This window comes from Eremothecium sinecaudum, chromosome VI (genome assembly GCF_001548555.1).
Source record: "Eremothecium sinecaudum strain ATCC 58844 chromosome VI, complete sequence".
Classification (NCBI taxonomy): domain Eukaryota; kingdom Fungi; phylum Ascomycota; class Saccharomycetes; order Saccharomycetales; family Saccharomycetaceae; genus Eremothecium; species Eremothecium sinecaudum.
Genome location: NC_030897.1, coordinates 604504 through 631365, shown reverse-complemented (window position 1 = coordinate 631365; position 26862 = coordinate 604504). Strand labels below are relative to the sequence as shown.

At 37.6% G+C, this 26862-nt stretch overlaps 13 protein-coding genes across 13 annotated transcripts, besides 4 other annotated features; 6 read left to right on the top strand and 7 right to left on the bottom strand.

The window, feature by feature from the left end:
• Positions 1-148: 148 nt before the first annotated feature.
• Positions 149-1288, bottom strand: SFH1 (Sfh1p; the record flags this gene model as incomplete). The annotated part of the gene is made up of 1 exon (XM_018133366.1): positions 149-1288. One exon carries the CDS (start codon positions 1286-1288, stop codon positions 149-151), a length of 1140 nt encoding a protein of 379 aa, XP_017988855.1.
• Positions 1289-1736: 448 nt separating this feature from the next.
• EFB1 (translation elongation factor 1 subunit beta) lies at positions 1737-2653 on the top strand (the record flags this gene model as incomplete). The annotated part of the gene is made up of 2 exons (XM_018133365.1): positions 1737-1816; positions 2119-2653. The coding sequence occupies 2 exons, from the start codon at positions 1737-1739 to the stop codon at positions 2651-2653; spliced, it is 615 nt and encodes a 204-aa protein (XP_017988854.1).
• A 279-nt stretch (positions 2654-2932) lies between these two features.
• VPS8 (CORVET complex membrane-binding subunit VPS8) lies at positions 2933-6625 on the top strand (the record flags this gene model as incomplete). Its single annotated transcript, XM_018133364.1, has 1 exon — positions 2933-6625. The coding sequence occupies one exon, from the start codon at positions 2933-2935 to the stop codon at positions 6623-6625; it is 3693 nt and encodes a 1230-aa protein (XP_017988853.1).
• Positions 6626-6762: 137 nt separating this feature from the next.
• ERG26 (sterol-4-alpha-carboxylate 3-dehydrogenase (decarboxylating)) lies at positions 6763-7809 on the bottom strand (the record flags this gene model as incomplete). Its single annotated transcript, XM_018133363.1, has 1 exon — positions 6763-7809. The coding sequence occupies one exon, from the start codon at positions 7807-7809 to the stop codon at positions 6763-6765; it is 1047 nt and encodes a 348-aa protein (XP_017988852.1).
• Positions 7810-8118: 309 nt separating this feature from the next.
• Positions 8119-8135: a centromere (Chromosome VI centromere CDE III element; Syntenic to Ashbya gossypii and Eremothecium cymbalariae Chromosome VI centromere CDE III element).
• Positions 8119-8306: a centromere (Chromosome VI centromere; Syntenic to Ashbya gossypii and Eremothecium cymbalariae Chromosome VI centromere).
• Positions 8136-8298: a centromere (Chromosome VI centromere CDE II element; Syntenic to Ashbya gossypii and Eremothecium cymbalariae Chromosome VI centromere CDE II element).
• Positions 8299-8306: a centromere (Chromosome VI centromere CDE I element; Syntenic to Ashbya gossypii and Eremothecium cymbalariae Chromosome VI centromere CDE I element).
• A 148-nt stretch (positions 8307-8454) lies between these two features.
• On the bottom strand, positions 8455-9192 carry EFM5 (protein-lysine N-methyltransferase; the record flags this gene model as incomplete). Its single annotated transcript, XM_018133023.1, has 1 exon — positions 8455-9192. The coding sequence occupies one exon, from the start codon at positions 9190-9192 to the stop codon at positions 8455-8457; it is 738 nt and encodes a 245-aa protein (XP_017988851.1).
• Positions 9193-9375: 183 nt separating this feature from the next.
• Positions 9376-12988, top strand: TFC3 (transcription factor TFIIIC subunit TFC3; the record flags this gene model as incomplete). Its single annotated transcript, XM_018133024.1, has 2 exons — positions 9376-9445; positions 9537-12988. 2 exons carry the CDS (start codon positions 9376-9378, stop codon positions 12986-12988), a joined length of 3522 nt encoding a protein of 1173 aa, XP_017988850.1.
• A 473-nt stretch (positions 12989-13461) lies between these two features.
• Positions 13462-14376, top strand: AW171_hschr63836 (HFL003Cp; the record flags this gene model as incomplete). The annotated part of the gene is made up of 1 exon (XM_018133025.1): positions 13462-14376. The coding sequence occupies one exon, from the start codon at positions 13462-13464 to the stop codon at positions 14374-14376; it is 915 nt and encodes a 304-aa protein (XP_017988849.1).
• A 420-nt stretch (positions 14377-14796) lies between these two features.
• SEN34 (tRNA splicing endonuclease subunit SEN34) lies at positions 14797-15705 on the bottom strand (the record flags this gene model as incomplete). Its single annotated transcript, XM_018133026.1, has 1 exon — positions 14797-15705. The coding sequence occupies one exon, from the start codon at positions 15703-15705 to the stop codon at positions 14797-14799; it is 909 nt and encodes a 302-aa protein (XP_017988848.1).
• A 796-nt stretch (positions 15706-16501) lies between these two features.
• Positions 16502-20239, top strand: PMC1 (calcium-transporting ATPase PMC1; the record flags this gene model as incomplete). Its single annotated transcript, XM_018133027.1, has 1 exon — positions 16502-20239. One exon carries the CDS (start codon positions 16502-16504, stop codon positions 20237-20239), a length of 3738 nt encoding a protein of 1245 aa, XP_017988847.1.
• A 172-nt stretch (positions 20240-20411) lies between these two features.
• COG7 (Golgi transport complex subunit COG7) lies at positions 20412-21173 on the bottom strand (the record flags this gene model as incomplete). Its single annotated transcript, XM_018133028.1, has 1 exon — positions 20412-21173. The coding sequence occupies one exon, from the start codon at positions 21171-21173 to the stop codon at positions 20412-20414; it is 762 nt and encodes a 253-aa protein (XP_017988846.1).
• A 132-nt stretch (positions 21174-21305) lies between these two features.
• RPN14 (Rpn14p) lies at positions 21306-22547 on the bottom strand (the record flags this gene model as incomplete). Its single annotated transcript, XM_018133029.1, has 1 exon — positions 21306-22547. The coding sequence occupies one exon, from the start codon at positions 22545-22547 to the stop codon at positions 21306-21308; it is 1242 nt and encodes a 413-aa protein (XP_017988845.1).
• Positions 22548-22840: 293 nt separating this feature from the next.
• RFA1 (replication factor A subunit protein RFA1) lies at positions 22841-24709 on the top strand (the record flags this gene model as incomplete). Its single annotated transcript, XM_018133030.1, has 1 exon — positions 22841-24709. The coding sequence occupies one exon, from the start codon at positions 22841-22843 to the stop codon at positions 24707-24709; it is 1869 nt and encodes a 622-aa protein (XP_017988844.1).
• Positions 24710-25005: 296 nt separating this feature from the next.
• On the bottom strand, positions 25006-26667 carry CDH1 (Cdh1p; the record flags this gene model as incomplete). Its single annotated transcript, XM_018133031.1, has 1 exon — positions 25006-26667. The coding sequence occupies one exon, from the start codon at positions 26665-26667 to the stop codon at positions 25006-25008; it is 1662 nt and encodes a 553-aa protein (XP_017988843.1).
• Between the last annotated feature and the right edge of the window lie 195 nt (positions 26668-26862).

The window sequence follows — 26862 nt, the reverse complement described above, 5'->3', positions numbered from 1 at the left end:
GCAACTTCATATAGTAATCACTAATCAAGCAACATTTTTGTTCCCGTAAAACCTTCCATCTTTTTAATTCGTAATTCTAATCTGTCGTTAATTGATACATATATTTGCATTAGTTGTTAAGTGTTATTGCAATTATGTAATCATTGAATTAAAGCCTCATAGTTGTTTCCAGATCATCCATTCTCCTTTTGCCCCTCCGCCTCACTATTCTATCTTCTACTTTCGCACTTTCTCTCTTTAACCTTCTCATATTCCTTTCCTTCTCAATTTCTCTTTTCTCTATCTCCCATTGCGACAAAACTTCCACTTTCGGGCACCATTTTACGCCAAGAGTGTCAATATCTAGCCTTATACCCGAAAGATAACCGAATGCCGCTCCATTAGGAACGGTTTCTTGGTTCAGGTGACCTTCAAGCCAATCTTTCTTGACCTTTAAAATAGACTCATAGAGAGAATGTGCAATAGCAGGAAGGAATTCTCTGGTTAGTCCCAAATCCTGTACAACTAACTCTGCAAAGTGTTCTGGAGATAATGAGTCGTCATTTATATTCCACTCAAAATTATCCTCATACAATTTTGAGTCTAGGTTACAAGTTAGATTAATAATAACATGTAAATCGGGCACAACAACGGACGCTAGCGTCTCATATTCTTGTAATTGCTCGTTAATTGCTGACACCACTTGGTTTTGTAGTGAAGAGTTATGGCCGAAGTCTAAATCCTGACAATAGATTTGAGCAAATTGATCCACGCTCATTGAGTGATCATTCAGATTCCACATGAAAAAATCGATGATCTTGTGTCCATTATGTTCCAAGTTTAATCTTATTGGAATTATTATTGGTTGTGCTACTGTAGACATATCACCTTTTAATCCATATTCCCCAACATGAGTATCAGTAATATTACCATTATGATCAAATAGGTGTTCATAGGGTACTGCAATCTTACTCTGTAGAAACGTTTCCCTAATCCTTGCATACTTTAAAATACCAGTAGCATCATCTTGCTGTTCCAAATCTGGGAGGTTATTAGCTGTAACATCTTCGTGGGGTTGATCTTCATTCTCACCTTTAGGATTTTCTGCATTCGCCTTTTCATCGTCTTCATGTTGGTCTTGCTCCACGAAGTCATCTAGTAATAAGTCATTGTCATATTCAGAGTAATTCACAACTTTCGCACGCTTGTGATTACGCGAAGGCTGCGCAGTAATAAACATAGGGACATCCTCATTCCTTATCCTATTATGAAAATTGGTCAAATATGCTTGTGGTAAAAGCTGCGACATCCTTCTTTCTAAATTATTGCCCCTGTTGTTACTGTAAAGCCAGCACTCTATTGCCAAGTTAAACATCATAGATTTGAAGATCAACCAACTTACATGTTTCCGCAGCTATTACCCGACCACGGAAGCCCTAACTAAACATATATTATATCATAATATACGAGAAACATGTGGGATTATGAATTGCTACGTTAGTTACTAAGAAGTGAAGCCCTAACTAGTATTCACGCTAAGTTCACAGTGTCTTCGAAAGATTTCAGCTGGCAACCCAACTTTTAAGACTATAAATTTTACTTCGAGGGCATATCTTCTGCCATTTCCCTTATATGTACAACATCGTTTTTTTTCATAGGTAAAAAAAATTGGACGAAAAAAAAATGATACCTTCTTTACACCTCCTCATACCATTATCGCCTGGATAAAGAATAAGAACAACCATTAAATTAATATAATGTCCTTCTCCGATTTCTCTAACATCCAAACCGTAAAAGACTTGAACAGCTCTTTGGCTGACAAGTCATACGTTGAAGGGTAAGTTATAGCTTATTTGCGCCGGGATGCATGCTATTTTGCAGTCAACGAAAAAAATTTTTGACTGGAAAATGATTGCTTTGCTTCGGCACGCGAACGCGTTTTCTAGCTTTGCATGATTTTTTCCCACCTAAATGATGAACAGAATCTTTGGTCCGTGTTTATGATGGGAAGTAAGACCCCCAGTATGAGTGACAAAGAGATGTGCCTAGACAGTACAATACTGATTTGTTGGGATTTATAACCATGCAAAAATTGGAAAAATGTTAGGCAATGAATGAATACTAACATCAAATTAATAGTACTTCTGCTTCTCAAGCTGATGTTGCCGCTTTCAAGGCGTTCCAATCCGCTTACCCTCACTTCTCCAGGTGGTTCAACCACATTGCTTCAAAGGTTGACCACTTCGACTCTTTCCCTGCTGCTTCTGCTTCTGCAGCTGCTGAAGAGGACGATGAAGATGTTGACTTGTTTGGCTCCGATGATGAGGAAGATCAAGAAGCTGAAAAGTTGAAGGCCCAAAGATTGGCTGAATATAACGCCAAGAAGGCTACTAAGGTCAAGCCTGCTGCAAAGTCCATTGTTACTATGGATATCAAGCCTTGGGATGACGAAACCGACGTAGAACAAATGTTGGCCAACGTCAAGTCTATTCAAATGGATGGTTTGACCTGGGGTGCTCACCAATTCATTCCAATTGGTTTCGGTATCAAGAAGTTGCAAATCAACATGGTTGTCGAAGATGCTAAGGTCTCTTTGGATGATTTGCAACAAACTATCGAGGAAGATGAGGACCACGTCCAATCTACCGATATCGCTGCTATGCAAAAGTTGTAAGCGTCCACTTGGTAAGTAGGTAACTAAGACTTTGTTATCATGCTAGCTCAAAGCAGCCATGTATAATTCATAACTCTTTTGAAGATTAAATGTGTTACTTTCATGTATACAGAATCTTATCCTCTTAAATTTCTCCGGCGGTTGTTTTTCAACATCCCTTTTTCATATATATAACACCACGCCCACTACGAAAAACAAATAAAAATATTAAACGTTTGTAATCACTTCCCGTTTAAACATGTATATACTTTATTCGTTTCCTTATGATATCACATCCATATGAGTCGGGTAAGTTTTCTAGATAGAGATCTGTTCACGGATTCCAAATATGTCTCCTTTGTATCTACTGTTGTAGAATATTCGGATGACAATAGATCTCATTTAGCGTCTAAATTCTTCCACAACAATCCATTAAGCGAGGATTGCCATTCACTTGTAAATTGGATATCCATGCAGCAGATATACCCCCCGTTAACTTTAAATGGCGGGCCAACTTCAATATTTTTAACATCATCGTATATTATTGCAGGTACTAAGAACGGTGCGGTTCTAATATTCAATCATAAGCAATTGCTATTATCAACTTTAACGCCTAAAACATCTGATTTTCAATCTCCAGCTGTTAGTGTTTGTATGTCAAACAATGGAAGTCATGTTGCAGCTGCCTATGCTACAGGGGATATATTTATGTGGGACTTGAATCAGCATATTGATTCATCTCAAAATTCTATGCCAGCATTATTTCATATTCCAAGATATGAAGGCTCCTCTATAAATGGACTTGATTTCTTGCCAGGCAAAAGGTTAAGTTTGGTGGCAAGTTATTCGAAAGGTCAAGTCCTATTGCATCAAGGATCGCGGACGCTATTATGGCAACAAACGTACCAAACAAAATCTCTAATGAATGTCACATCTGTCCAACGTCAACTTCTTGGCAGCGCAATTGCGCCTTCACTGAAAGACTATCCAGATCTTCATCTAGTAGCAGTTTTATGCTCTGCATGTTTAACAATTATATGCATTAATCCAACACTGGCAACTCATTGGCTTCAAAACTTTCCAGCATCAGAGGCAAACGAGACCGGTTCTGTCGCATGGTCAGCAGATAGTCATATGGTAGCATATGCACTAGGTAGCTCGGTGCACACTATAACTATAGATCAATTTTCAGAGGAAAATATAAAAATATCAAAGGATCCTATTTGGTCCTGGAATGTGGAACATACAATTGCTTCCCTCCAGTGGCTTTCCAAAGGTATCATCGGGGTCTTAACGGATCACTCCTTGGTTATAGTTTTGAATGTGAAATTGCAGCAGAATCCGGTAATTTGGACGTTAAAGCTAGACCCACAATGTATGTTTAACGGAATGTGCAATACTTTTTCATGCCTGGATAACCAGTTTTTCTATCTAACCCAATTCACTGTGAATTGCGGGAAATTTGCAGCATGGAGCGATATATTTCTTCACTATATGAAACGACATGATTATGGTGCAGCACTGAATATAATGGGGTTCCTTATGACTAATGGCTCTTCTATCGCCCCATTAATTAAACTCGGAGAAACCCAAAATGAAAGAAAAGATCAACTATTACTACCCTTCAGAAATTTGGCACTATCCACCCTTAAATCTATAATGCGACGGAATAATATTGAGTACAATACATCCTATGATCGCTGTACCCAAATATTCGAGGTTGGTTCTCTTTTCGGGGACCAGTTTTTCTCGATTTTGGAAGAAATGAACGACTTTATATCTGACACTAATAAAGATGCTTTCTACGATGCAATTTCAAATGAAATACTAGAGCATACTATAACTACTCTGCCACCAGTTATGTTGAAAGGGATTATGCAGCACTTCGCAGACAAGAAAAACCTACGGGCAATTGAGCTTCTTATTATAACCCTGAACCAGTCATCATTAGATATTGACATGTCTGTCAAATTATGCAAGAAATTTAAGTTGTATGGTGTCTTAGTCTATTTGTGGAATAATATGTTTTCGGAATATTCAACTCCATTCATTGATTATCTTTTCAAGATAACTAAACAGTATGACAAATGTCTACTTTTTGACAGGGTTAAGAATATTAAGTCATTCAATATTTACCATTACTTGACAGCGGTTTTGACCGGTTATCAATACCCAACAAAAACGCAGATCACTCCTGCTCAGACTGTTTTGGCGAAAGAACAGCTTTATACTTTTCTCTTTAGTGGGACCTCTCTTGAATGGCCAGTAGACTCAGGCGAAAAGTTTTTAACATGTCAAAATCCATTACGTGAACCAGCATACCCATATTTCCAGTTATTACTAAAACATGATCCAGAGTCATGCTTGTACATGCTTCACAAAATCTTTGAAGATACGCATTTGAATGATGATGGCTTACTAGAACATAATCAAATCTCTCAAACTCAAATTAGCCGCCAATTTGTTGTAGATATTTTGATTGGTATTTTGAAAACTCTAGAAGACGCAAAATTGCAGGTTCTAATTGCAATTTTCATTACAAGGAATATTCCGAAGTTTCCTCAGTTTATTAAACTTTCCAATTCGGCTTTGGATGAGTTGATATGGATAATATGCGGTTCTAACTTCGAAGAATTAAATTACGACTCTCAGCGGAGCTTAGAGTCATTATTCAGCATTTACAAGCCGAACAATATGGAAGAGTTTATTGTTTACCTTAAGGATAGAAAATTTGACTATGTTTTGCTTCCAGTTTACAAGAGTTTATCACTTGCTGCAGAATACCTGATGCTGAGAATAGAATCAGAAGAATTGAAGTCTTTACCTAAGGCGGTGTCCGAAATTCTAAGCGATTGCGCTACGTTAACTGTTTCAAAGCCAATAGAGAGACGACGCGTTGCGAAGGTAATAGAAGCTAAAATTAACAAGTTACTAGGGTTGGAGAACACAGAAACATTGATTACAGCAATATATCAGTTTGATAGTGAAGTATGTTCGAGAGTGTTGAAGCGGATCCGTTCTAAAAGTAAACAAAAGGAATGTATGGAGCTATTTTTTGGTATGGTGAAGCCATCTCAGTACATTGATGCTGAACTAAAGTATACTTACTTAAAACTATGCTGCGAACAGGGCTATTTCACTACCCTACACAAATACCTAGGCCAGATTGATTATACAGACTTGGATTCCGAAAAGATTATCGAGATGCTAAAAGACCACTCTGACACTGAAGGTTTGGTGATTGTTTATACTAAATTAAAAAACTTTGAAATGGCAATATTGCAAGCCAATTCGGGGTTTTCAGATTCATCTGAATGTGGTGGAAAAACCGACGCCGAAAATTTCATTGATTTAGCCATTGAGATATGTGAGCAATCTGGTGAACAAGCACAGAATTGTTGGACGAATCTTATTACCAGCGTGCTCTCGAGACATTCAAAATTACCTCAGGGAGATAAGGCTCACTGCAGTTACCTACTACAGCAGGTGTTTTTAAGACTTTTGCAATGGGAGTCATCAAGGGAACAGGGTCTAACGGTAGACTTCTGGAATATTTTAACGGCTGTTTTAAGTCATCAGAATATGGCGGTAACTAAAATCAATGATATTAAGACAATTCTTGCTGAAATTATTAAAATATACACTGTAGAGGAGAGTATCCATCAATTAATCCTCAGAATCATTGAGAATTCGTCGCATACTATCATCCACAAATATTTATTTGGATTACAACAAGGTTGGCCAATAGAAAATTACGAATGTGAGGTTTGTGGTAAGACAATTTGGGGTATGGGGGTCACTAGTAAGGTGTTCATTGCATGGAAATTACTTTACCAAAGAATAGGATATGACGAACAAGAAGTATTAGATATTAATAATCTTATTGTATTTCACTGTCACCATGGGTTTCACGAGTCTTGTCTACGAAACATGGGCCAAAATGACGACAGTTACTATTGCTTGATATGTGACATTGATGGCACTATCAGTTAATCTTTGTATGACTTCATTTATTTCTTCAATTATTCGAAAGTTACAGCTTAATAGTCAAAAATGTTTAAATTTCACTGTTATATATATACGTGTAGCTTTAATAGAAACGGCTTTCGCTAGAGAGCATTTAATGGCTTTTAATCTTCGTCCATCCATTCTAACGTGCGCTTAATACCGTCCTGAAGGCTAACCCTAGGAATGTAGCCTAGCAAACGTTTTGCTTTGCTTATATTGTGATAACGGTATGCGCAAACCATTTTCACCCTAAAAGGCGTTAAACCAGGTTCTTTACCTAATATCTTCGAAATATATTGCGAAACATACCCAAGTGCAATAGCAACAGGCCTATTTAAGACAATTACCCTTTTTGCGATATGACCATCAGCTTTCCATACAGACCTCGCAAGAGCCCAAAAATACGTTGGAGTATCGTTAGTTATAAAAAATGTTTCACCTGAGACAGATAAAGAAGTTTCAGGGTCCAGCAATTTTTCAACGGCCAGGACATGTGCATCAGCAACGTTTCCAGCATAGGTCCAATCAAATAGGTTATTGTTGTCGCCTATTTGAAATTTTGATTGACCTAACTTTGCGACCTGTCTCAAACCTGGAACCAATTGACGGTCTCCGGGACCAAAAATTCCCGCAGGCCGTAAGCTTATAGTTAAAAAGTTGCTTTCAGGATCGTTAGCAGTCAATACCATTTTTTCTGCAATGGCCTTTGTTTCATTATAGGCATCCATTGGAACTTCGGGGATTGGCCATGATTCATCAGCATTATGCACATCCTGTCCATTGAATATAACTCCTGCTGAAGAAGTATAGACAAAGATCTTAACGCCGCATTTTTTTGAAACTTCAAGTACATTTCTAGTACCTTGCACGTTTACTTTATCATATATTTCTCGGCCATTCCCATGCATTGGTGAAGCAGAATGTACAACTATTTTGGTACCACTTTTTTCAATAGCGATTTCAATAGCGGCCGCTGATGTCAGGTCCCCTTCATATGTGGTTATTTCCTCTCGATTGAATGTGAATTGCTTAGGTATCTTATCCGGTAGGGGCCTTACATCAAAAACATATATTTTTGGTCTTGGGGAAACTTCCCAGAATTGCTGAACCAAATGCAAGCCTAAAAACCCTGCCCCACCAATCAAAAGTACAGATTCAATGGCTGACATTTTTAATCTCAGTGTCCTTTAATACTTTTGTTTTGTTACATTTTGGAAGAGAAATATGAACGATAAAATTACAAACTTTCAGGAAATACCACGTCTGATGCAAAGCTGAAAAAAAGATTTTTTGAAAAGATGTACAACAATCATAAATGATACCCTTAGACAAAACAACTACGATTTCTGATATCTACCACTTTCAATATATTTTATATGAATTTATTTGACTTAGTTATGAAGTGCTACTTACTTAACAGTCGTAATACTAATTAAATTTATCAACGAAAAATAAATAGTTCTAAAATTTAAAATAATTTCGGAAATAATATACAATACTTTTATTTTAGTTTAGTATAAAAACAAATAATAACTAAAGTTTTAAAAATTATATATTTACAGATAAATAAAATAGAAATTTATTTACATTAATTAATTAAATGTATTTTAGAAAACATTTGTAAAATAAATATATCAATAAAGATGAAAGGAATTGATTCACGTGATATGGACTAAAATTTACATTAAATTTTTATTATATTATTTTCGGGTGTTTGATTATGTTCAGTTTTTTAAAAATTTGATAGAGTAACAGATTTTAAAATTTCTATTTATTTAATTGGTATATCAAATTACAAATACTCTATCCTTGTTTCAAATAAACTTCCATTTGTCCCACTCAAAGTTTGCATAGCATCTAAACTCGTTACTTAAACCATTCGCATGTTCGGGGTAGAAATCTGTGACCTTTGTATCTGGATAAACCGCACTTATGACTTCAGCCATTCTTTCCCCAGTACATGAAATAAGCCGATGCTTCGGGTAGCCGAAGTCTGTCTTAGAATTATCATTCGGTTTCAATAGAGCCTTGGCGGTTATAGAGGAGTTCTCTTGACAATGCTTGTTCAAAAATGGAGGATCGATTAGAAGTCTGTCAACCTTCCCTTTTATTCTATCATCAAAATCTAGTGGATTAACGTAGTCATAGAAAAAAAAGTTGTCCTTTCCAGCTAACATTTCGAACCTTTTATCATACTCCAGCAAGTAGATATTCTTGGTGGGAATTTTGTCTTCATGAAATGTTTGAATCGCAGCATACACAGATGGAGCACTTACCACAGCTATACAGGTATTCTCATCAGCACCTTCTAGTAAAGCAGTAGCCAATAATTTTGCCGTTTCTTCGGTATACCAAAATTGTGATAACTGCCAGTCCTCTTTAAATAACTCCATGCCATGCTGTTTTCTATCTTCCTCAAATTTGTTGTCAGCAACATTGTATAAGTTCTGAAATTTCTCTAATCTTTCTTGTTCTTCTTGCTTGAATTCTTGCAAAGCCGCCAATGCATGTGCGGACAGTTGAAGTTCTAAATCTGAACTAGTATCAGACATCTTTTGGGCAAATTTTAAGTGGAGTGCGCTCTAATTGAACATTGGTTAAACTGTAAGTTAAATTTTCTACATAATCATAACTGACGAAGATTTCCTCGGAAAATGAGCACTGACCCTAATGAACACTCTATTTCAACCACCCAAAGGAAGTTCTAAAGTCCTATTTAAGTGGACCAGCAACAAATGCAAACCATACCTACGCCTGACCAGTTAGTTCATAGAGCTTGTGAAGAGATTGCGTACCACAAGGGAAGTATGTTTTAAGTAATGGAACCCTGAAATACTTATTATTAACATTGCGATTATACCTTCAGGTTCAATTTACTAATGCTATTTATACTCAGGAATCCCTTTTCAAAGTATGTGGGAAATTATTGGAACCAACATTGAACTTCGAAATGATAGAATAAAAGAATATGTATTTAACTGCCTTTTATCGCACCCTGATATAGGATTGCTTAAAAGCGGATCTAAGACGAAAGACATAACGTACCAAGAGGCCATGCAAAATAAGGAGAAGCTAGAATTTTTTATATCTGAAGATAGGTTGTGGGTCTTATTGACAGGCTATGCCAAGAAAGAATCTCCTATAGGGGGGTTGGCATTCGACTTGCTAATGGAAATAGCGAAAACGAAGCAACATGGTGCCAATACGATGGAATTGGCTGCAATAACGAAACAAGATCCCAGAAGTATTACTGGACGTATTAAGAAATTAGGGAATCTTGTTACTGGTGTCCAAATTATATACAAGGGCCATGTTGTTAAGCTAATTAAATATCATCGCTTTGCAGATACGAAACCGAAAAGACTATACGTGAATATGAAACAATACCTTCCTGTTATCGTTGATACTGTAAAAAAATCTAAGAATGGAGTACGTCAAGTAGTTGATTTAAAGAGAGAACTGAAGCTGGATAAGGACAAGAGGTTAAATAAAGCGTTTATTGCAGCCATCGCATGGCTCGACGAAAAAAACTACTTGAAAAAGGTTATAGTAGTATCCCCATCAAATCCAAATGCCAAGGTAAGATGTGTTCAATACGTAAAAGACTATATTCCTGAAGAAAAAGATAGTGCCGAGTTTGATAATGAGAGTGAGGACGACAACGATGATGACGATGACGAACATGAAGCTTTAGATTCCAAAGACCCTCTAGATAACGAAGATATTGCCGGGGGATTTGAGGGAGGAAATGTCACGAACATATTGCAGAATTCAAATTTGCTAATTGAAGAGAATACAGAAAGCGTAAAACACTTCAGTATGAATAGGTTTTTCCCATTACAAAATCAGACTTTTGCACTAACAGACAGACATGGGACACAAGGTATTTCTACCATGGAATGCGTGAATACTATAATGGGTAATGATTATAAACGTTCGTTTACAAAAAATAGTGAATACTATTTGCAGACAGTTGGAAAAAGTAAACCGAATAAGCTCCAAAATTTAGGTTACGAATTAGTGAGGGTCTATGATTTCGAAGGTAAAAAGAAGTTTTATAGGCTATTTACTCAAAAAAACTTCCTCAAGTTTACTGGAACATCTGACTCTGGAACATCAATCACTCTACCTTCGGAAGTTGTCCAAAAGAGTACATTGTCAGAATTAAGTGCGCGTAACTTCATGCCATTGAACACTACGCTCAGGTTTACGACCAAGGAAGGAAAGGATGTGTTTTTTTGGCATGGTGAACTAGACATCCCAGCTACCTCAAGCACCACTGCACGAGGAAGGAAAAGGAAAGTTGCAGGAGAACTTATCTCACAGGAATCGAAGAAGCAAAGACTTCCAGAATCTTTCCCTAAACGCGGAACAGCGTCTAAAAATGACTCCCAGGATGTTTCTCATGTTTCTGATAATACGCTCCCAACCAAAAACTCCTTGGTTAATATTGGGGGCTTTACTGCGTATTCTTTAAAATCTATTCAACGTCAAAAAGCTATACTTGATGTGGTGCGAAGGTACGGTGGAATTACGTACATTAAGGACCAGTTGTACGAAGATGTTTCGAAATCTATGGGCACGAAAATGATTCTTGATAAAAAAACACTGCGAGGTGATGTTGAACTATTGGTTGCCGCTAACAAGTTGCATGTTAGGGAACATTCAAATGGAAGGAATATACTTTATTTGCCTTCAGTAAAAAAGGATGATATAGTGAAATATATTACCAGTACAAAGGAAACAAAGGTTGTATTCTCAAAAGATATAATCAAGAATACGGATATTTACTTTTTTGACCAAACTGAGCATGATAAATTTCACAGGGGCACTAAATCAGTAGAAAGAGTAAAGGCATTTGAAAACAAAACGAAGCGGGCTAAAGGAACAGGAGCCCAAAGTTCAGTATCCAACAGTAATTCAACGTCAAAATATAAAGTATCAATGCATAAAAAACGGGCCAAAGATCTGGCTAGTGGCGTAGAAAAGGTTGAAACGGGGTTGGATCAACTAGCAAGCAAGAAGAAAGCGACTTCCACGAGGAAAAAAGCAGTCAAACCTACCACCAAATCCTCGAAAGAAATATTCAACGTTAGTACTAAGGAGGGCTCAAGGGCCTTGGTGATGGCCGTGGTTATTACTAAAAGTATTAAGGGCCAAACGTTATGGCAAGAGATTTTATTATTGTTTCCAAATAATTCTCTCGAACATCTAAAGAAAAAGTGGACTCTGCGAAGAGTTAAAATGGGCCATGGAGGGTGGAGAGCATTAATGGAGAAATGGAGAAAGATTATGGTTGACGCCGTGAAGGACGGGCGTGCATCATTGGAGGATGCTGAACAGTTGAATCTTACTAAACTAGTTCGGTTGTGGATGGCTGCTGATGAAGTAAAGGGTAAGGATCCTATAAAATTATATAAAGACTATGAGGAGAATTACCAGCGTTACACCTTAGTTAAAAATAGCCAGAAAACCAGCGTACACGTTAGCCTTGCAATGTCATCCATGATCCAAAGAGAATCGTTTTTATTAAAGCAATTGTACACGTACGATGTTGGGGCGAAACCGTTATACACTCCTACTGAAGAGCAAATAAGATCAATTGTGAGGTCAATTTTAATTAGCAGCACTAGCATAGACAAGGATGAGATTGATATCCTTGGCACATTCAATAATGAACTGGTTGATAAGGTAATACTTGATATGGCAAGGGAACGTCACATCTCCTTTGTCGGATCTTCGAAACTACAACTCACTGACGTTGTTCTTGATCTTCTGGATACGAAAGGTAAATATGAACAGCTTGAAAAGGCCAGTTCTTTTAAAAAAAAATCCATTGAGATTTTAAATACCAAGAAAGCTATCGTTCTTGCTGAAGAGCCTTCAAATCATAGCACTAGTGTATTGATTGATATGCTGGATTCGAAGATGTTGACTATGGCTGCAGTACCTCTGCCGTTAAAAGAAAACTCTATGTATTATGCTACAAGAAAATATGAAGTTACCGCATTAACACCCCCTTTGATTCTTTTCAATACTAAAAAGTTGCAGGAGCCCAAACTAAAGAGGTGCCCTATACCATTGAATAAGCCGTTTTCACGATTGTGGATTGATTCGCATGGTTTAGTTCGAGAAAAAATATGGAAACAGTTAGTTTTTATTGTTGTTAACGAGATTTTATTCAATCCTGGTATTACGATCCAAACATTAGCCAGACGTTTCCGTAAAATATTAAGTCAAAATGAGGTAGAAGATATTATAAAGTGGCTGCAGGATTTGAGTGTTTTATTGGAACTGAAGTTCAATGGCTATCTGCTGGCTTACAACTGGCACCATATACTGGGTTAAATGTTAATTCCATTTAGAATTTTTTTTTAATGTGAGTTTTATATTCTAAACGGTTTTATTAATTTTTTAATTTCGCTGCTTTAACTCAAATATGGACTTTACAGATGCTAGTGTATTCTTTGCGTTGCATTTTATCGTACGCTTTAATATTTCTCGTTTATTTTAAGATCAAAATCATAGTAATGGTCTTAAAAATCTTCTGAACACATGTTCTCATAATATAAATTAGCAAGGTTGTTATTTGCTTTCGGTCCAGATCACTTACAGTGCTGTGTTTTTTCAGTGTAGCCGCCAATTAAATTGTCTTCTGAATTCTGACGTTTGCATAAAAATGCGACAGAGTGGGGTTACGATTATTACAAGTAGCGTCTACTAATAATCGTAATCAACCACACAACAAGATAAGGGAACATCCATTTTAAGCCAGACACTGCGAGAAATAGGCGGTTGGATTATATCTAAGTCACTTAATAATGAAGTTTACTTCATTACTAATAGCCATAACGGTCTTTGACGTTGGTTTCAGCTACATAACAGCTAGACACAAAAGTCCAGACACTAAAGCCTTGCAGATTGCATCGGTAATCTGGAGGCGAGTTGATAATATCAAGTCATCTACGTTAAGCAGGGAACAGCGGTTGTTTATCAAGACTATAGCCATCTTAGGCGGCAAAGCATCTAAGGATGAGTTACAATTACCAAGCCTTTGGCCCCATCCACATCGCCGGGATATCAATGTCTGCAGTCAACATATAAAACAATCCGTTGGGCAGGGCTTATCCTTGGCTTATCTTAATTTTGCGAACGATTTAGCAGAATTAACATTTCTTAAGGAACAAGTTTATCAGGTCAACCAAATGTGGGACGATATAACGGCAATTTTAAACAACGTAATGAAAATATCTACGACCCGAAGGCATAGAGAACTTACTTGGTTAATAAAAAACTTTTTGGTCTTTTACAAATATAGGGCGGAAGAAGTTAATATAGAGTTGGCAACTGGAGGCAATTTCACATCGCTGGTGAGCGATTTAGTGGATATCCAAACTGAAGTGCATAATTTAATAAGTCAATACTATCGTATGCTGCAGCAAAGGAAGCACTTTGTGAAGCAGCTGACAGGATGGACTTCGTTCTCTCAATCAGACCCAGCGATCCCTAAGATACAAGTCAAAAAGATTACTGAGGATATCCCCTTGGAAAAGGACAATGTATTAGCACTAATTTTGAAATTCAAGGTATTAAGCGCGTATCAAATATTTCCTACTGTACCATTCTGCGCGATAGCTAATATAATATTCTTTGCGGATAACCTATGTGCTAATCTATTTGCTGGTATCACAAATAGACAGGCGGAAATATTAAAGGAACTTTCGAAGCGGCTATAATATCTGGTTTTTTAAACAAAAAATTAATAGTACGTAAACCTACCAATCCATAGAAGCAATAATTGCTGAAAATATCATACGCAGCTCATGGACAAATTATCAGATCATTCGATGTTAAGCTTTATTGTCTGTCTTGGTAGCTTACTTGTAACATTAGCCATAAGAGCATAATACGTAGCTTGCAAGTTTCTGATATAATGTGTAACTATTTATTATTTAATAAAAGTTAGACTTACCAGTCAAATAGATAAAATTTAATTTAGCAGAAATTATTTCCAAGATGCTCGTTGTCAAAAAGGCTTACCAGATGTAGATTTTTAGTAAGACCTTGAAATATTAGTAAGCTTATGTAAAATCCCTATTGTCCGCAACCATTCTTTATGTCATTAAACTTACGTAGTCATTATTCCCGACATAAAACTAACCAAACCCAGACCATTCAATTGAGAAGAAGGAAACTGGAGGGTTAGGTAATTGTAAAAGTTTGATTTTATTTTTATCTTGAAGAAGCTCCTCATCGATCTCCTCGTAGCGGACTCCACCAACAACCCAAAGTTTTTTAACTCCTGTTCCAAGCCGCCCACCACTAACTAGATTCAAAAGATCTAAAGGTTGGTTATAATATTCCAATGCTGGCTGTATGGCCATGTGGGAATGAAATTGTAGCGGATCTCCGGGATATGCTATAAACCGCGCTCCGAATCTCCCGCCTGGAGAAAGGAAATAACCACGGTTTCTTAATGCTTTAAACAGTAAATAGTCATCAACATTAGTATAAGCGTCAAGTAATTTCTTTAACAGTGCCCTTTGAACATAAAAATCATCTGGAATGGACTCGGCATTGACTTTATTTTTAAGCAGCCTCGAACTGTTCTTTGTTTCTAAAAACACACCCTGTTGAATCAAGTTTTGCTTCACATCCCCATCTTCTTCTTCTTCAATCCCAAGCTTTGCAAGCTTATTTTTATAAATAGTTATTCTGGCCTCAACCTGCTCGTTTAATTCCCGCTCTTCTTCAATTTGCCATTGCTTAAATTCATCCCCATTTATCGTTTTAACCGCTGACTGAAATAACTTATCATCTTGAGTAAACTTCCCGTAGCCTTCCAACACAAGCCAAACTGCTTCTTCACAAGTTAAACGAAGTGGTACCGTCAAAAATAAATTTTGCTGGGTAGCACTCGGCAATGAACCAGTGAGGATTCCCAAGATTCCCAGCTCCCTCAATCGTTTAACAGCATCGACTTCAAATACAAGTGGAGAAAGAGATGCTCCACGAAGAGAAATTAGAACCTTATTTGACGTACAATGACCGCCTTGAACTGACATCTTCGGTCCCTAGGAAAGGTCCAATTTCGTCTCGATCGGATAAATGAAGCTTCAGCCCCAGATCATCTCTTTTTTCAAGAATCACTGGGTACGTAATAAGTGGCTTAGCTTATGTCTCTCGTAGGCGCACGTACACGCCTCCTCCTAGGTAAATATTTATTGAACAGTATCGAGTTTTGTATGCCTTTAGGTATACCAATCCTGCGGCTTTCCTTACGCCGTATCATATTTACCTTTTAGAGTGGCTGAACTCTCCCGTATAAAGCAGTTATAATAAAAAGACATACAGTAATGGCGGCAAGAACTTTAATGAAGCCAAAAATATAAACTACTTTAACATTCACTACAAACAATTATCGAATATTCACATTACTGTTTACTTCAGTAATTCGTTTCTATAATAAGTGAATTTAATCGAGGTTGCAAAAGTAAGGTTTCAAGGGGCGCGATTATAATCCCTTGGATAAGAACGTAATACGTACCAAATTCATTCCAAGAGGTAAACGGACCATTTGGGTATCATTCGAAGCGAAGCTACTCCTTATCTGTTACATATTCCACTATTTGGGTAATTAAGGAGGCTAAAATAAACAATATTTGCTTTATACTAATTCATCCTTAAGTGTTTTAAAGGAGGCTGGTTGATTAAACCTTGACACCTTCGTCTTGAAACTACCATCTGATTATCAGTGAATTTAATGAACCCTTTTTACTGTTACTTTTGCATTACAGAATATCAAATAACTCCTTCAAAGTTCGAGAGCAACGTGAAAAATATATATAGAAAGTTAAATTAATGCTGCAAACCATCCAAGAGAGTAATCTTGTAAGGCGGCGTACTAGTAAACTTAGCGCAATTGCAAAATTTCCATTATCCACAGATGAGTTGGGAGAGCTGCATGATCCAAAGTCATTAGCCGCTTATAGGAAACTATTTGGTGATGATGAAGAGCATTTTTATTCTAAGTTAAGAACAAGTAAGACAGCAGGTATTACAATTAATCAAGATGATATTAAGAGCACAGACAGGTATATTGCTTATGGCGGTAATCGTATTCCAGAGAGGGAAACTAAAAGCTTTTTACAAATCGCTTGGATCGCCTTTAATGACCGAACGATGATATTACTTACAATTGCAGCTATTGTATCTTTTGTTTTAGGTTTATATGAAACCCTTGGACAGCCTCCAGAATATGATGCCGAGGGCAATAAGATACCCAAAGTTGATTGGGTTGAAGGTGTTGCGATCATGGTAGCGGTCCTGGTAGTTGTTTTCGTGGGAGCTATAAATGACTATCAGAAAGAGAGACAGTTTGCAAAACTAAATAGGAAAAAGGAAAATCGTGAAATTTTTATTATAAGGAATGGAGCTGAGCATGTAGTTTCCATCCATGACTTACTAGTTGGTGATCTTATAAATTTACAGACTGGTGATGTTGTGCCAGCTGATAGTGTTCTAGTAAAGGGTACATGTGAATGTGACGAATCAGCTCTGACTGGTGAATCAGATACGATCAAGAAGGTATCGTTGTCGGTTTCTTTAGATAAATATAAGGAATTAGAAAAACGTTTTCCATCCATTGATATTGGAACTCCTGGACTGGATGAGAAGGTTCCTGATCCAATGCTCATTTCAGGCTCAAAGTTACTATCTGGTCTAGGTCAAGCAATTGTGGTGAGTGTTGGTGTGAACTCAGTTAATGGGAAAACCAGAATGGCTCTTAAGGCAACACCAGAATTAACCCCATTACAGGAAAGGTTAAATAGGCTTGCCGACAGCATATCTATATATGGTTCTGTGATTGGTTTGCTACTATTTATTGTATTATTTGCACGCTTCCTATCATATCTGCCACGAGGAAGGAGGTATTATCCTTTAACTGCCGCACAAAAGGGGTCGAGATTTATGGATGTATTTATTATTGCAGTTACTGTTATCGTTGTTGCTGTCCCAGAAGGATTGCCGTTAGCAGTTACTCTGGCTTTAGCTTTTGCAACTACAAGAATGACTAAGGATGGAAATTTAGTGAGGGTTCTACGAGCTTGTGAAACCATGGGTTCCGCTACCGCAATATGTTCTGATAAAACTGGAACGTTAACACAGAACAAAATGACAGTCGTATCGGGAAAACTAGCAGGATGTGATTTTCAGGATACCGTGAATTCTAGTACAACTTACCAACCATCTGCCACTGTTGTTCAGAAATTGTCACCACATGTGAAAACGGATATCTTAGCTAATATTTCATTAAATTCAACTGCTTTTGAAAATAAGGAGGAGAATAAACCGAAGAGGAGAGAGACTTCATCGCATATTCCGAAAAAGCTTGCCTTCCCATGGTGTAAGAAACAAAGTAATACTCACGAAAAAGATGAGGAAAAGAATCAAGTAAACCAGCCTAGTGAACGCTTTATTGGATCTAAGACAGAGACAGCATTGTTAGGGTTGGCACTGAATTCTTTTGGTATGGAAGATTTGAAATACCTTCGTAGTAATCCTGCGGCATTGGGTATAGCAACTATTGTTCAAGTCATTCCTTTTGAAAGTTCTATTAAATGGGGTGGAATGGTAGCAAAATTAGAGGATGGGACTTTTAGGTTTTATGTCAAAGGTGCGGCGGAAATTATTCTTAAAAGGTGTAGTCAACAGGTGCAGTCGGATGGAAGTACAGTTTTTATATCTGAAGAGCTATATGAGAGTGCGAGTGAAAAGTTAAGGTCAATGACTGCACTAGAATTGCGTACTATATCGCTAGCGCATAAGGATTTTAAGGGAGTTTCATCATGGCCCCCAATCGGCCTTGAGGACCCCTCCAACCCTAAAATCGCTTGCCCTGATTTACTTATTGATGAGGAACTGCATCCTATTGCAAGCGGTGAAAAGGCGGATATTGATGTCACACAGAAGGGCCTTATATTAGATGCGATATTAGGTATTCATGATCCATTACGCGTGGGTGTTGAAGATTCTGTAAGAAAATGCAGGCGATCTGGCGTCACGGTTAGGATGGTTACAGGAGATAACGTTCTTACAGCCAAAGCAATTGCTAAAAATTGTAGTATTTTATCTGAAGAAGAGTATGATGACCCTGCATGTGCTATGGAAGGTCCGGCATTCCGTAAATTGTCTAGAATGCAAAGAAGGCAAATAATTCCAAAATTAAGGGTTTTAGCTAGGTCTTCTCCTGAGGATAAGAGAGTATTAGTCGAATCTTTAAAGCAAATGGGCGAGGTTGTTGCTGTTACAGGTGATGGGACTAACGATGCACCTGCTTTGACTTTGGCAGATGTTGGATTTTCTATGGGTATCGCTGGTACAGAAGTGGCTAGAGAGGCATCAGATATTATTTTAATGACAGACGACTTTACGGCCATTTTAAATGCAATTAAATGGGGTAGGTGTGTTAGTACGTCGATAAAGAAGTTTATACAATTCCAATTGACTGTTAATATCACAGCTGTCGTATTAACGGTGGTATCTTCTCTTGCATCAGCTGAAGGGGGTTCCGTATTGACTGCAGTTCAATTGTTATGGGTGAATCTTATTATGGACACCTTAGCAGCGTTGGCCCTTGCAACTGATAAACCTGATGAAGGTATTTTAGATAGGAAACCTAAGGGCAGGAGTACACCATTAATATCAGTTTCAACCTGGAAAATGATTTTGGGTCAAGCGATCTTTCAACTTGTGATAACTTTTATTCTTCATTTTGCAGGGCGACGTATTTTCTTCCCAGGAAGAGATACTATTACGGGACATGATAGAGCTCAACTGGATGCAATGGTTTTCAATACCTTTGTATGGTTGCAGTTTTTTAAATTGTTTGTGTGCAGAAAATTGGATGAGGCAGATGGCATAACCAATTGGAGAGACAGAATTACCTGTAATAACCTAAATTTCTTTCAAAATATAACTAGAAATGGTTACTTCCTAGTTATTGTGGTAGTTATTGCACTCTTTCAAGTGTTAATTATGTTTATTGGTGGTGCAGCCTTCTCTGTTGTTAGACAAACAGGTCCAATGTGGGCAACGGCTTTAATTTGTGGACTTTTGTCTATACCAGTGGGCATGTTAATAAGGATCTGTCCAGATTCATGGGCCGTTGCAATTTTCCCTGCCAAGTTATTCAAGGCTCTCAAGTATACATTCGGTCTAGGATTTTTGAGGAATTCAAAGAAAGCCGATCACGAAACACTATTACAGGAAGATGAACCTAACCAGTATTTACTATTTGGCTCCTCTGCGTTTGAACGTGCTAAATCACACGTTTTGGTTCATAAGGAGCATATTAAGAATAGCGAAAGATGGTCGTTTAATCCAGTTAAAATCTTCCGTAGATGGAGGTCTGCAGATTATGATTCGTGGTCTTCAGATGATGACAACTCTATTATCGGATCTTTAACTATGGTTCCCACTCTAGTTGGCGGAGCTGTCGGTGGTTTTTCTCAAATGTCCTCAACCAGAATAGTGGAAGGGCGGCAGTATGAGATGTCACCAACAGGTGCAATCCCTGAATATAATAGAAAAGCATGAATTTAAAATTCTAACAATTGGTCCACTGTATTACAATAATGTTTACTGGAATTCTCAGTTACGTCACCATATAATTTATATACACTGTTGTATAGTAGTTAATCGTTTGACGCGAAACTATGCGTCGTATTAAAACATCTTGTATTTCAACTAGTTAGAGCGTTTCAGTAAACTACGAGAAATTATTTCTACCTGGTTTCTGATCCAAATATTTTTCTTTCACAGCCTGTATCTGATTTGCAAATTCTAAATATGGGGGGTAGAAAGTGCTAAAACCTCTCAATACTGGTTTCAGGCTAATAAATGTGTCTATTTTTTTTATCAAATCATAATTCGTTTCATTAGATGATTCATATGCAGAATTTTCGTCCAGCTTTGTAGATATAGTATCTTTTAACGTATCTAAGGCAATTTTGAAATCCTTAGAATTGACCTTTCGCAGAGCGGTATCGTCTTCGCCTGTGGAAATAGTCATGATCATTTTCAGTTGGTCAAATGTACTCAATATAGCTGTTAGTCTAGATTTAATCAGGTCTAATTTATTTAACTTCACAGCCAGCTCCTCACTATCGTCGTATTTCTTGTTGAGTTCCGACAAATCAGTGTTGATTTTGTCAATATCAGATTCTAGTAATTTCATTGAATTACCCAAAGTGTCCAGATAGTATTCCAGTTTTGTCGTACCGATATTGTGTTCATCTCTCAGTTTCGAATATATCAAAATCTCGGCTGGTTTTTGCAGCTTTTGTATAGTAATTTCAAGTTGCTTTGTCAAACGACCTGTGTAGTAATCTAACCTCGAAAGAAGAGAATTCGAAAGTAATTGAATATCTTTTATTGAAAGATCTTTCGACGATAATAAAATATCTAGGTATGCATGTGGAACAAATTCCTCGTCGAAAAACATTTCCAACAGCTCATCTTGGTGATCCATAATTGAAGTAATCTGGTCCGATGCTGCTGTCGCCATAAACATATATATATTCTATCTATTAAAGAATAATATAGACGTAAATGATTAAAGTTAACTTAAATCCGGGTAACAATTAATATATATACAAACACATCAAACTTTATATTTACCTAGGTAAGACGTCGTACCTACTGCCCATACTGAATCAGTGTCTACATTGGCTTTGAACTGTAAAATCTTTGCATCGTGTGTAACTAATGACACAATATTGCTCAAGTGGCCATTCTCGTCCAATGACAGCTGACAAGCACTTTCGTTATCTGATGACAGGTAAAGCGAATTATCGCAACATAGGAGACATTTTACAGGAGTGTTCTTATTTATATATACGTGGCTGACCGCCTTATTAGGATTTCTCATATCCCATTGGGCAATGCAACCATTTTCATACCCTGCATAAACGTACTTCGACGAGTTTTCCTTAAACTTGTCTAATCTCAACGAAATCGAAGTGCATGATGAATTAAATTGATTAGGACACTGTCCAATTTGCGCTTTAGAAGAGATATCATGATGACTTATGATTCCTGACGAGTGAGCGGCTAAAACAGTCTTGCCACTGGTGCTAAAATCACCGCTATCTTGGTTAACTTCATTTGTTGTCGTTGGTACATTCAAATTTATTACGTTTATGGGGTCTGTAGGCATTTCCGTCCTTCTAAATGTCCTTATTACATTGCCACTACCACAATCCCAAAGCTTTACTGTACCGTCTCGCGAACAGGAAAGAATATTGCGGCCTCTTTCAATAATAGCTGTGTCCGTCACAGCGGCTATATGCCCTAGCAATGTTCTAGGGTTAGAACCGTCCACAGCAGACCATATTTTTAGACGCATATCAATTGAGGAGCTCAGCAACACCTCACCACTAGGGAAGAACCTCAGCGATGTAATGTAATCCTTGTGGCCGTTTAATCTATGTGTCAATTCAAAATCTTTGAACACTTTAATTTCTCCTGTACTCTCACCAATAGCAAGCCTTTTTTCTGGCAATGTCGTAATATCAAAGGAGCTGAAGATGTTATTATCAGGATTATCCATGGGCGATAACAGAGATGTATAATTCGTTACAGGCAGTTTGAACTGACATTTATATTTGCCTTTTTCAAAAGTTCCCTCGTATATTCCGTTATTTGGATTAGAGAATGTATTGTCAAGCCCTGCATCATATATAATCACATCGTTCCTTCTCGAAATACCAACATTATAGTCCTTAATAGTGCTGGAATTAGTTTCAATATTAATATAGAATTTCTCCTCACTCAATCTACCATTTTTTACATCATTGATACAGTTCTCAAAGTCAGGCTGAATGTGAAAGCTCGGCAATTCCATTTTAAAATGTTAAAGCTTTTTATTACGGTCTATAAACCTTACTATCAAGCTTGTTACTAATATAGTATTGCTTTGGTTCTACACATACCCATTCGTTTTTAATATATTGTTATGTGACGTGAGATCAGTGATTAGCTAATATGAATATTCGTGGTGTACATATCTTGAAATTTGATACGAAACGCAAAGTAGGACGCGTATTATTTGAAGAGAGCAAGTTCAGCTTTGTGAATAAAATCTGACATAGCCTGCGCTCAAACATCCACTAGGACTATTTAGGAAGAGAAAATTCAATGAATGGCAATACGAGTATTAGTTTGGGGGATTTAGCTGCTATTTTCAAGAACCATGCAAGGTATGAAAATCCTTCTGGTGGATATTATCAATGTTCTCAGACAAAGAAGGCAGAGCAGGTGGCAACAAGTAAGAAGAATTTAATCTTAATTAACGATGGGATGTATCATATGAAAGCCCTTTTAAGGGGAGAAGCTTCGCAAAAGGCATTAAGCCAGAATTTAAAGAGAGGCGATATCTTTCGAGTGCTGACGGCCGAGCCAGCTGTTATCAAGGAGAAAAAGAAGTTTGCCCTGATTATTGATGATTTCGAGATAACCCAGAGAGATGTGAACGTTAATCCACATACAGAATTTATTGACGCTTACTTTGCCGCGCATCCTAACGAGGTGATTAATTTGGACAATATAAAAAGTGACGACCAAGCGATGTCACTCTCTCCTGCCATTTCAGGACAACCTCAAAAGCCTTCAAAGCCCCAGTCTCAGCCTCAGCCCCAACAGCAAACCCATTTTCAAGCTCAGAATGATCAATATTTGGGGAGTGGTTCGCAGAAAACGAAACCTATTTTTGCTATTGAACAGTTGTCGCCCTATCAAAACATGTGGACCATCAAGGCCCGTGTTTCATACAAAGGCGACATCAAGACTTGGCATAACCAAAGAGGAGAAGGAAAGCTGTTCAACGTAAATTTCCTCGACACTTCTGGTGAAATCAGAGCAACTGCATTCAATGACAATGCGTTGAAGTACTATGAAATATTACAAGAAGGAAAGGTTTATTATGTGTCTAAGGCAAGAATCCAGCCTTCAAAGCCTCAGTTTTCCAATCTAAAGCATCCTTATGAACTGCAACTAGATAGGGATACAGTGGTTGAGGAATGTTTTGAAGCTGCAGATGTTCCAAAAATGAACTTTAACTTTGTCAAGTTAAAACAGCTTGCGACTATGGAGGCAAACTCTAATGTAGATGTGCTTGGTATTGTTCAAACAGTTAATCCTGCGTTTGAGATGACGGCAAAATCCGGTAAGAAATTCAATCGTCGTGATATAGTTATTGTCGATGAAACTAATCTTTCCATTACTGTTGGTCTTTGGAATGAGCAGGCTATAGACTTCAATCTCCCTGAGGGCTCTGTGATTGCAGTCAAGAGTGCACGTGTTACAGACTTTGGGGGAAAGTCTCTATCAATGGGCTTTTCCAGTACATTACATCCTAACCCAGATATTCCTGAGGCCTTTGCCCTAAAGGGTTGGTATAGTGCTAATGCTAACAGCACGAATTTCCAATCATTGAAGGCTGATGGTGGTGAACAAACTGGTACGAAGTTTATTGCTAACCGTATTACCATTAGTAGGGCTAAAGAAGATAATTTGGGAAGAAGCGACAAGGGTGACTATTTCAATGTAAAGGGTGCCATCAACTTTTTGAAGGTAGACAATTTTGCTTATCCATCGTGTTCTTCAGAAGACTGCCGAAAAAAGGTTATTGAGCAAACTGACGGTTCATGGAGGTGTGAAAAATGTCAGTTAGATTTCCCAAGTCCAAGATGGAGATATATGTTGACTGCATCGATATTAGATGAAACTTCTCAAATCTGGCTAACTATATTTGATGAGCAAGCAGAGAAATTGCTTGGAATGGATGCTAATAAGTTAACTGACTTGAAAAATAATGATCCTGAGCAATTTCAAAAGGTAACGCAAAGCGTTCAAATGAATGAATTTGACTTTAGAGTTAGAGCGCGTGAGGACACTTATAACGAGGAGACGAGGATAAGATACACTGTAACAAACCTTTATCCATTACGATGGAAAAATGAGGCAGACTTTTTAGCTGTCGAGTTATCGAAGGCTATTTTGTGTTAAATATAAATCTGATTTGATATCTATTGTGAAATGGGTTATAGTTATGTAACATATGTAGCCTATCAAGCTGTTTTTTTAAAGCGTCAACATCACAGCTCCTACGTTTACTGCAATTAAAACACCTTACAGCATTAGCGTATAAGATATTGGCTTACAGTGATATTTCATTTGTCTCACATACTGGCAATCAACTGAAGAGCAGATAACCTGTGTAATCTTAATTAATGTTACATAGTTTACACCTTGATTTGAAGTCAAAAGTAGTATATGGTACAGTAAACTACCTATGGCATTAGTTACCTCAGGTTACTAAAAGCAGCTGTTAGTGCAGAGTCTGGCTGACTACCTGGCTTGCGTTTTTCAAATAATTTCCAATACCTCAATGTCTCATCACCCGCGCCAGATACCACCGTAGTACCATCCGCGGACAATGCTAAATGTAAAACCCTAAAACTATGGCCTTTTAAAACTGCTAATGGTTCAAGAGTCGGACAATCCCATAATGTTAAGTTAAACTTCGAATAACCATGAGACGTCACGAGCTCATCTGTGTTTTTAGACCATATCATATTACAGATCTGTGAACCAGTGTCTACGTCATTCACCTTTGTACCAGTATTGACGTTCCATATCTTTAACCTTCGATCCGCAGTACCACCCCCACTTGCTAAAGTAGCACGCTTATGCGGCGACCAAGCCATAGCTTTTACAGCAGCTGTATGTTCATTGAACTTTAGCAATGGGGTTTTCGACACACCATCATATACATATATAACATTATCGTTGCCTCCAGAAGCTAATTTATTCTCTTCCACATTCCATTTTAGACCGCAAACCTCCTGCGTATGGGTATCGATTTGCTCAAAAAAGGGATCAGGCGTCCTGACATCTCTATGCAAAATCATATGGTCCCTGCTACCGGAGCTGAGAATATGATTGTTCCACGATAGACAAGCTACCCGATCCAAGTGTCCAGATATAGTCCGAATACATTTCTGCTTTATAACATCATGAAGCTCTACTAGTCCATTTTCTAATCCCACTGCAAGGTGAGAACCAGAATTTACCCAACTTAAACTTGTATAATCTCGCTCATTTTCGCACAATTGAAACACCTCATTACTGTTATCATCAGTTAAAAATACAGTTTTCCCTAGTGCAACCGCTAACATATCCATATTTGACCAGTCAATTAAATCGTAGTAAAAGTCATCGGCTAAAGCTGGTGCATCAAGAACCCTATAAGGGACCTTAACTATCTCTCTCAGCTTTTTTCCCGGGGAAAGTAGTAAGCGTTGCGTGTCAGCTCTAATAGGTGATGAGTAATTAAAAAACTGATTGTGTACCATCAGCGTAGTGGATTTCCTAGTAAGGCTGCGTTCACGATATGTAAATAATGTTGCCCCTCGGACGTTGTTAGAAGTAGGTTTCTGTAAATTTCCTGAATTTGCAAAATTAAGTCTTCTAGGTGTAGATGGTAACGGTGGCGAACTATGATCAGGCCCACTGGATTTCGGTGGTGTGGTAGGCTCTTCCAAACTCCTTGTCGTGGTATATTGAATCCGCTCGATATTATCTTCATTATCATTGGCATCGCTAGATAGTTTATCTCCAAAAAGTTCGTTTTTAAGAATTGTATCAAAAGTTCTATGTGCTTGCTGTTCACGTTGTAGTTCAATTTGATTTCCCGAAGTCGATGGTGAAATATAAGCTAAACTAGATGTGCTTCCAATTGATATCACTGTATTCAAGTCCATATTTGTCCTGTTAGGCATGAAACGGTCCGTATAATTATACGGCCCTCTTGGCCTTCTAACTGGAGATGATAATATGGAAGACGATGAAGATGATGTAGATACCGAAATTGGCCTTTTGCCCACTCGACGAGTAGATTGAGGTTTTTTGGTGGGCGAAGAGGAAGGCGTATTATTCATGAATGGACTATCATCAGCATCCATAGTTTGTCAATTGGTTTACTATATGTTTACCCCTAGCAGTTGTGGGAATGTTTTATCTGTTTTAGTTTTAAGGCTACGTTAAAAATATTGTAAAGGCTCACATTATGCCGTTTAATAAATTTTTTTAACGTAAACTGATTCTGAAAACATGACGGCTAACAATTCCATATTAAAAAAACAATTAGGCTTACGCTA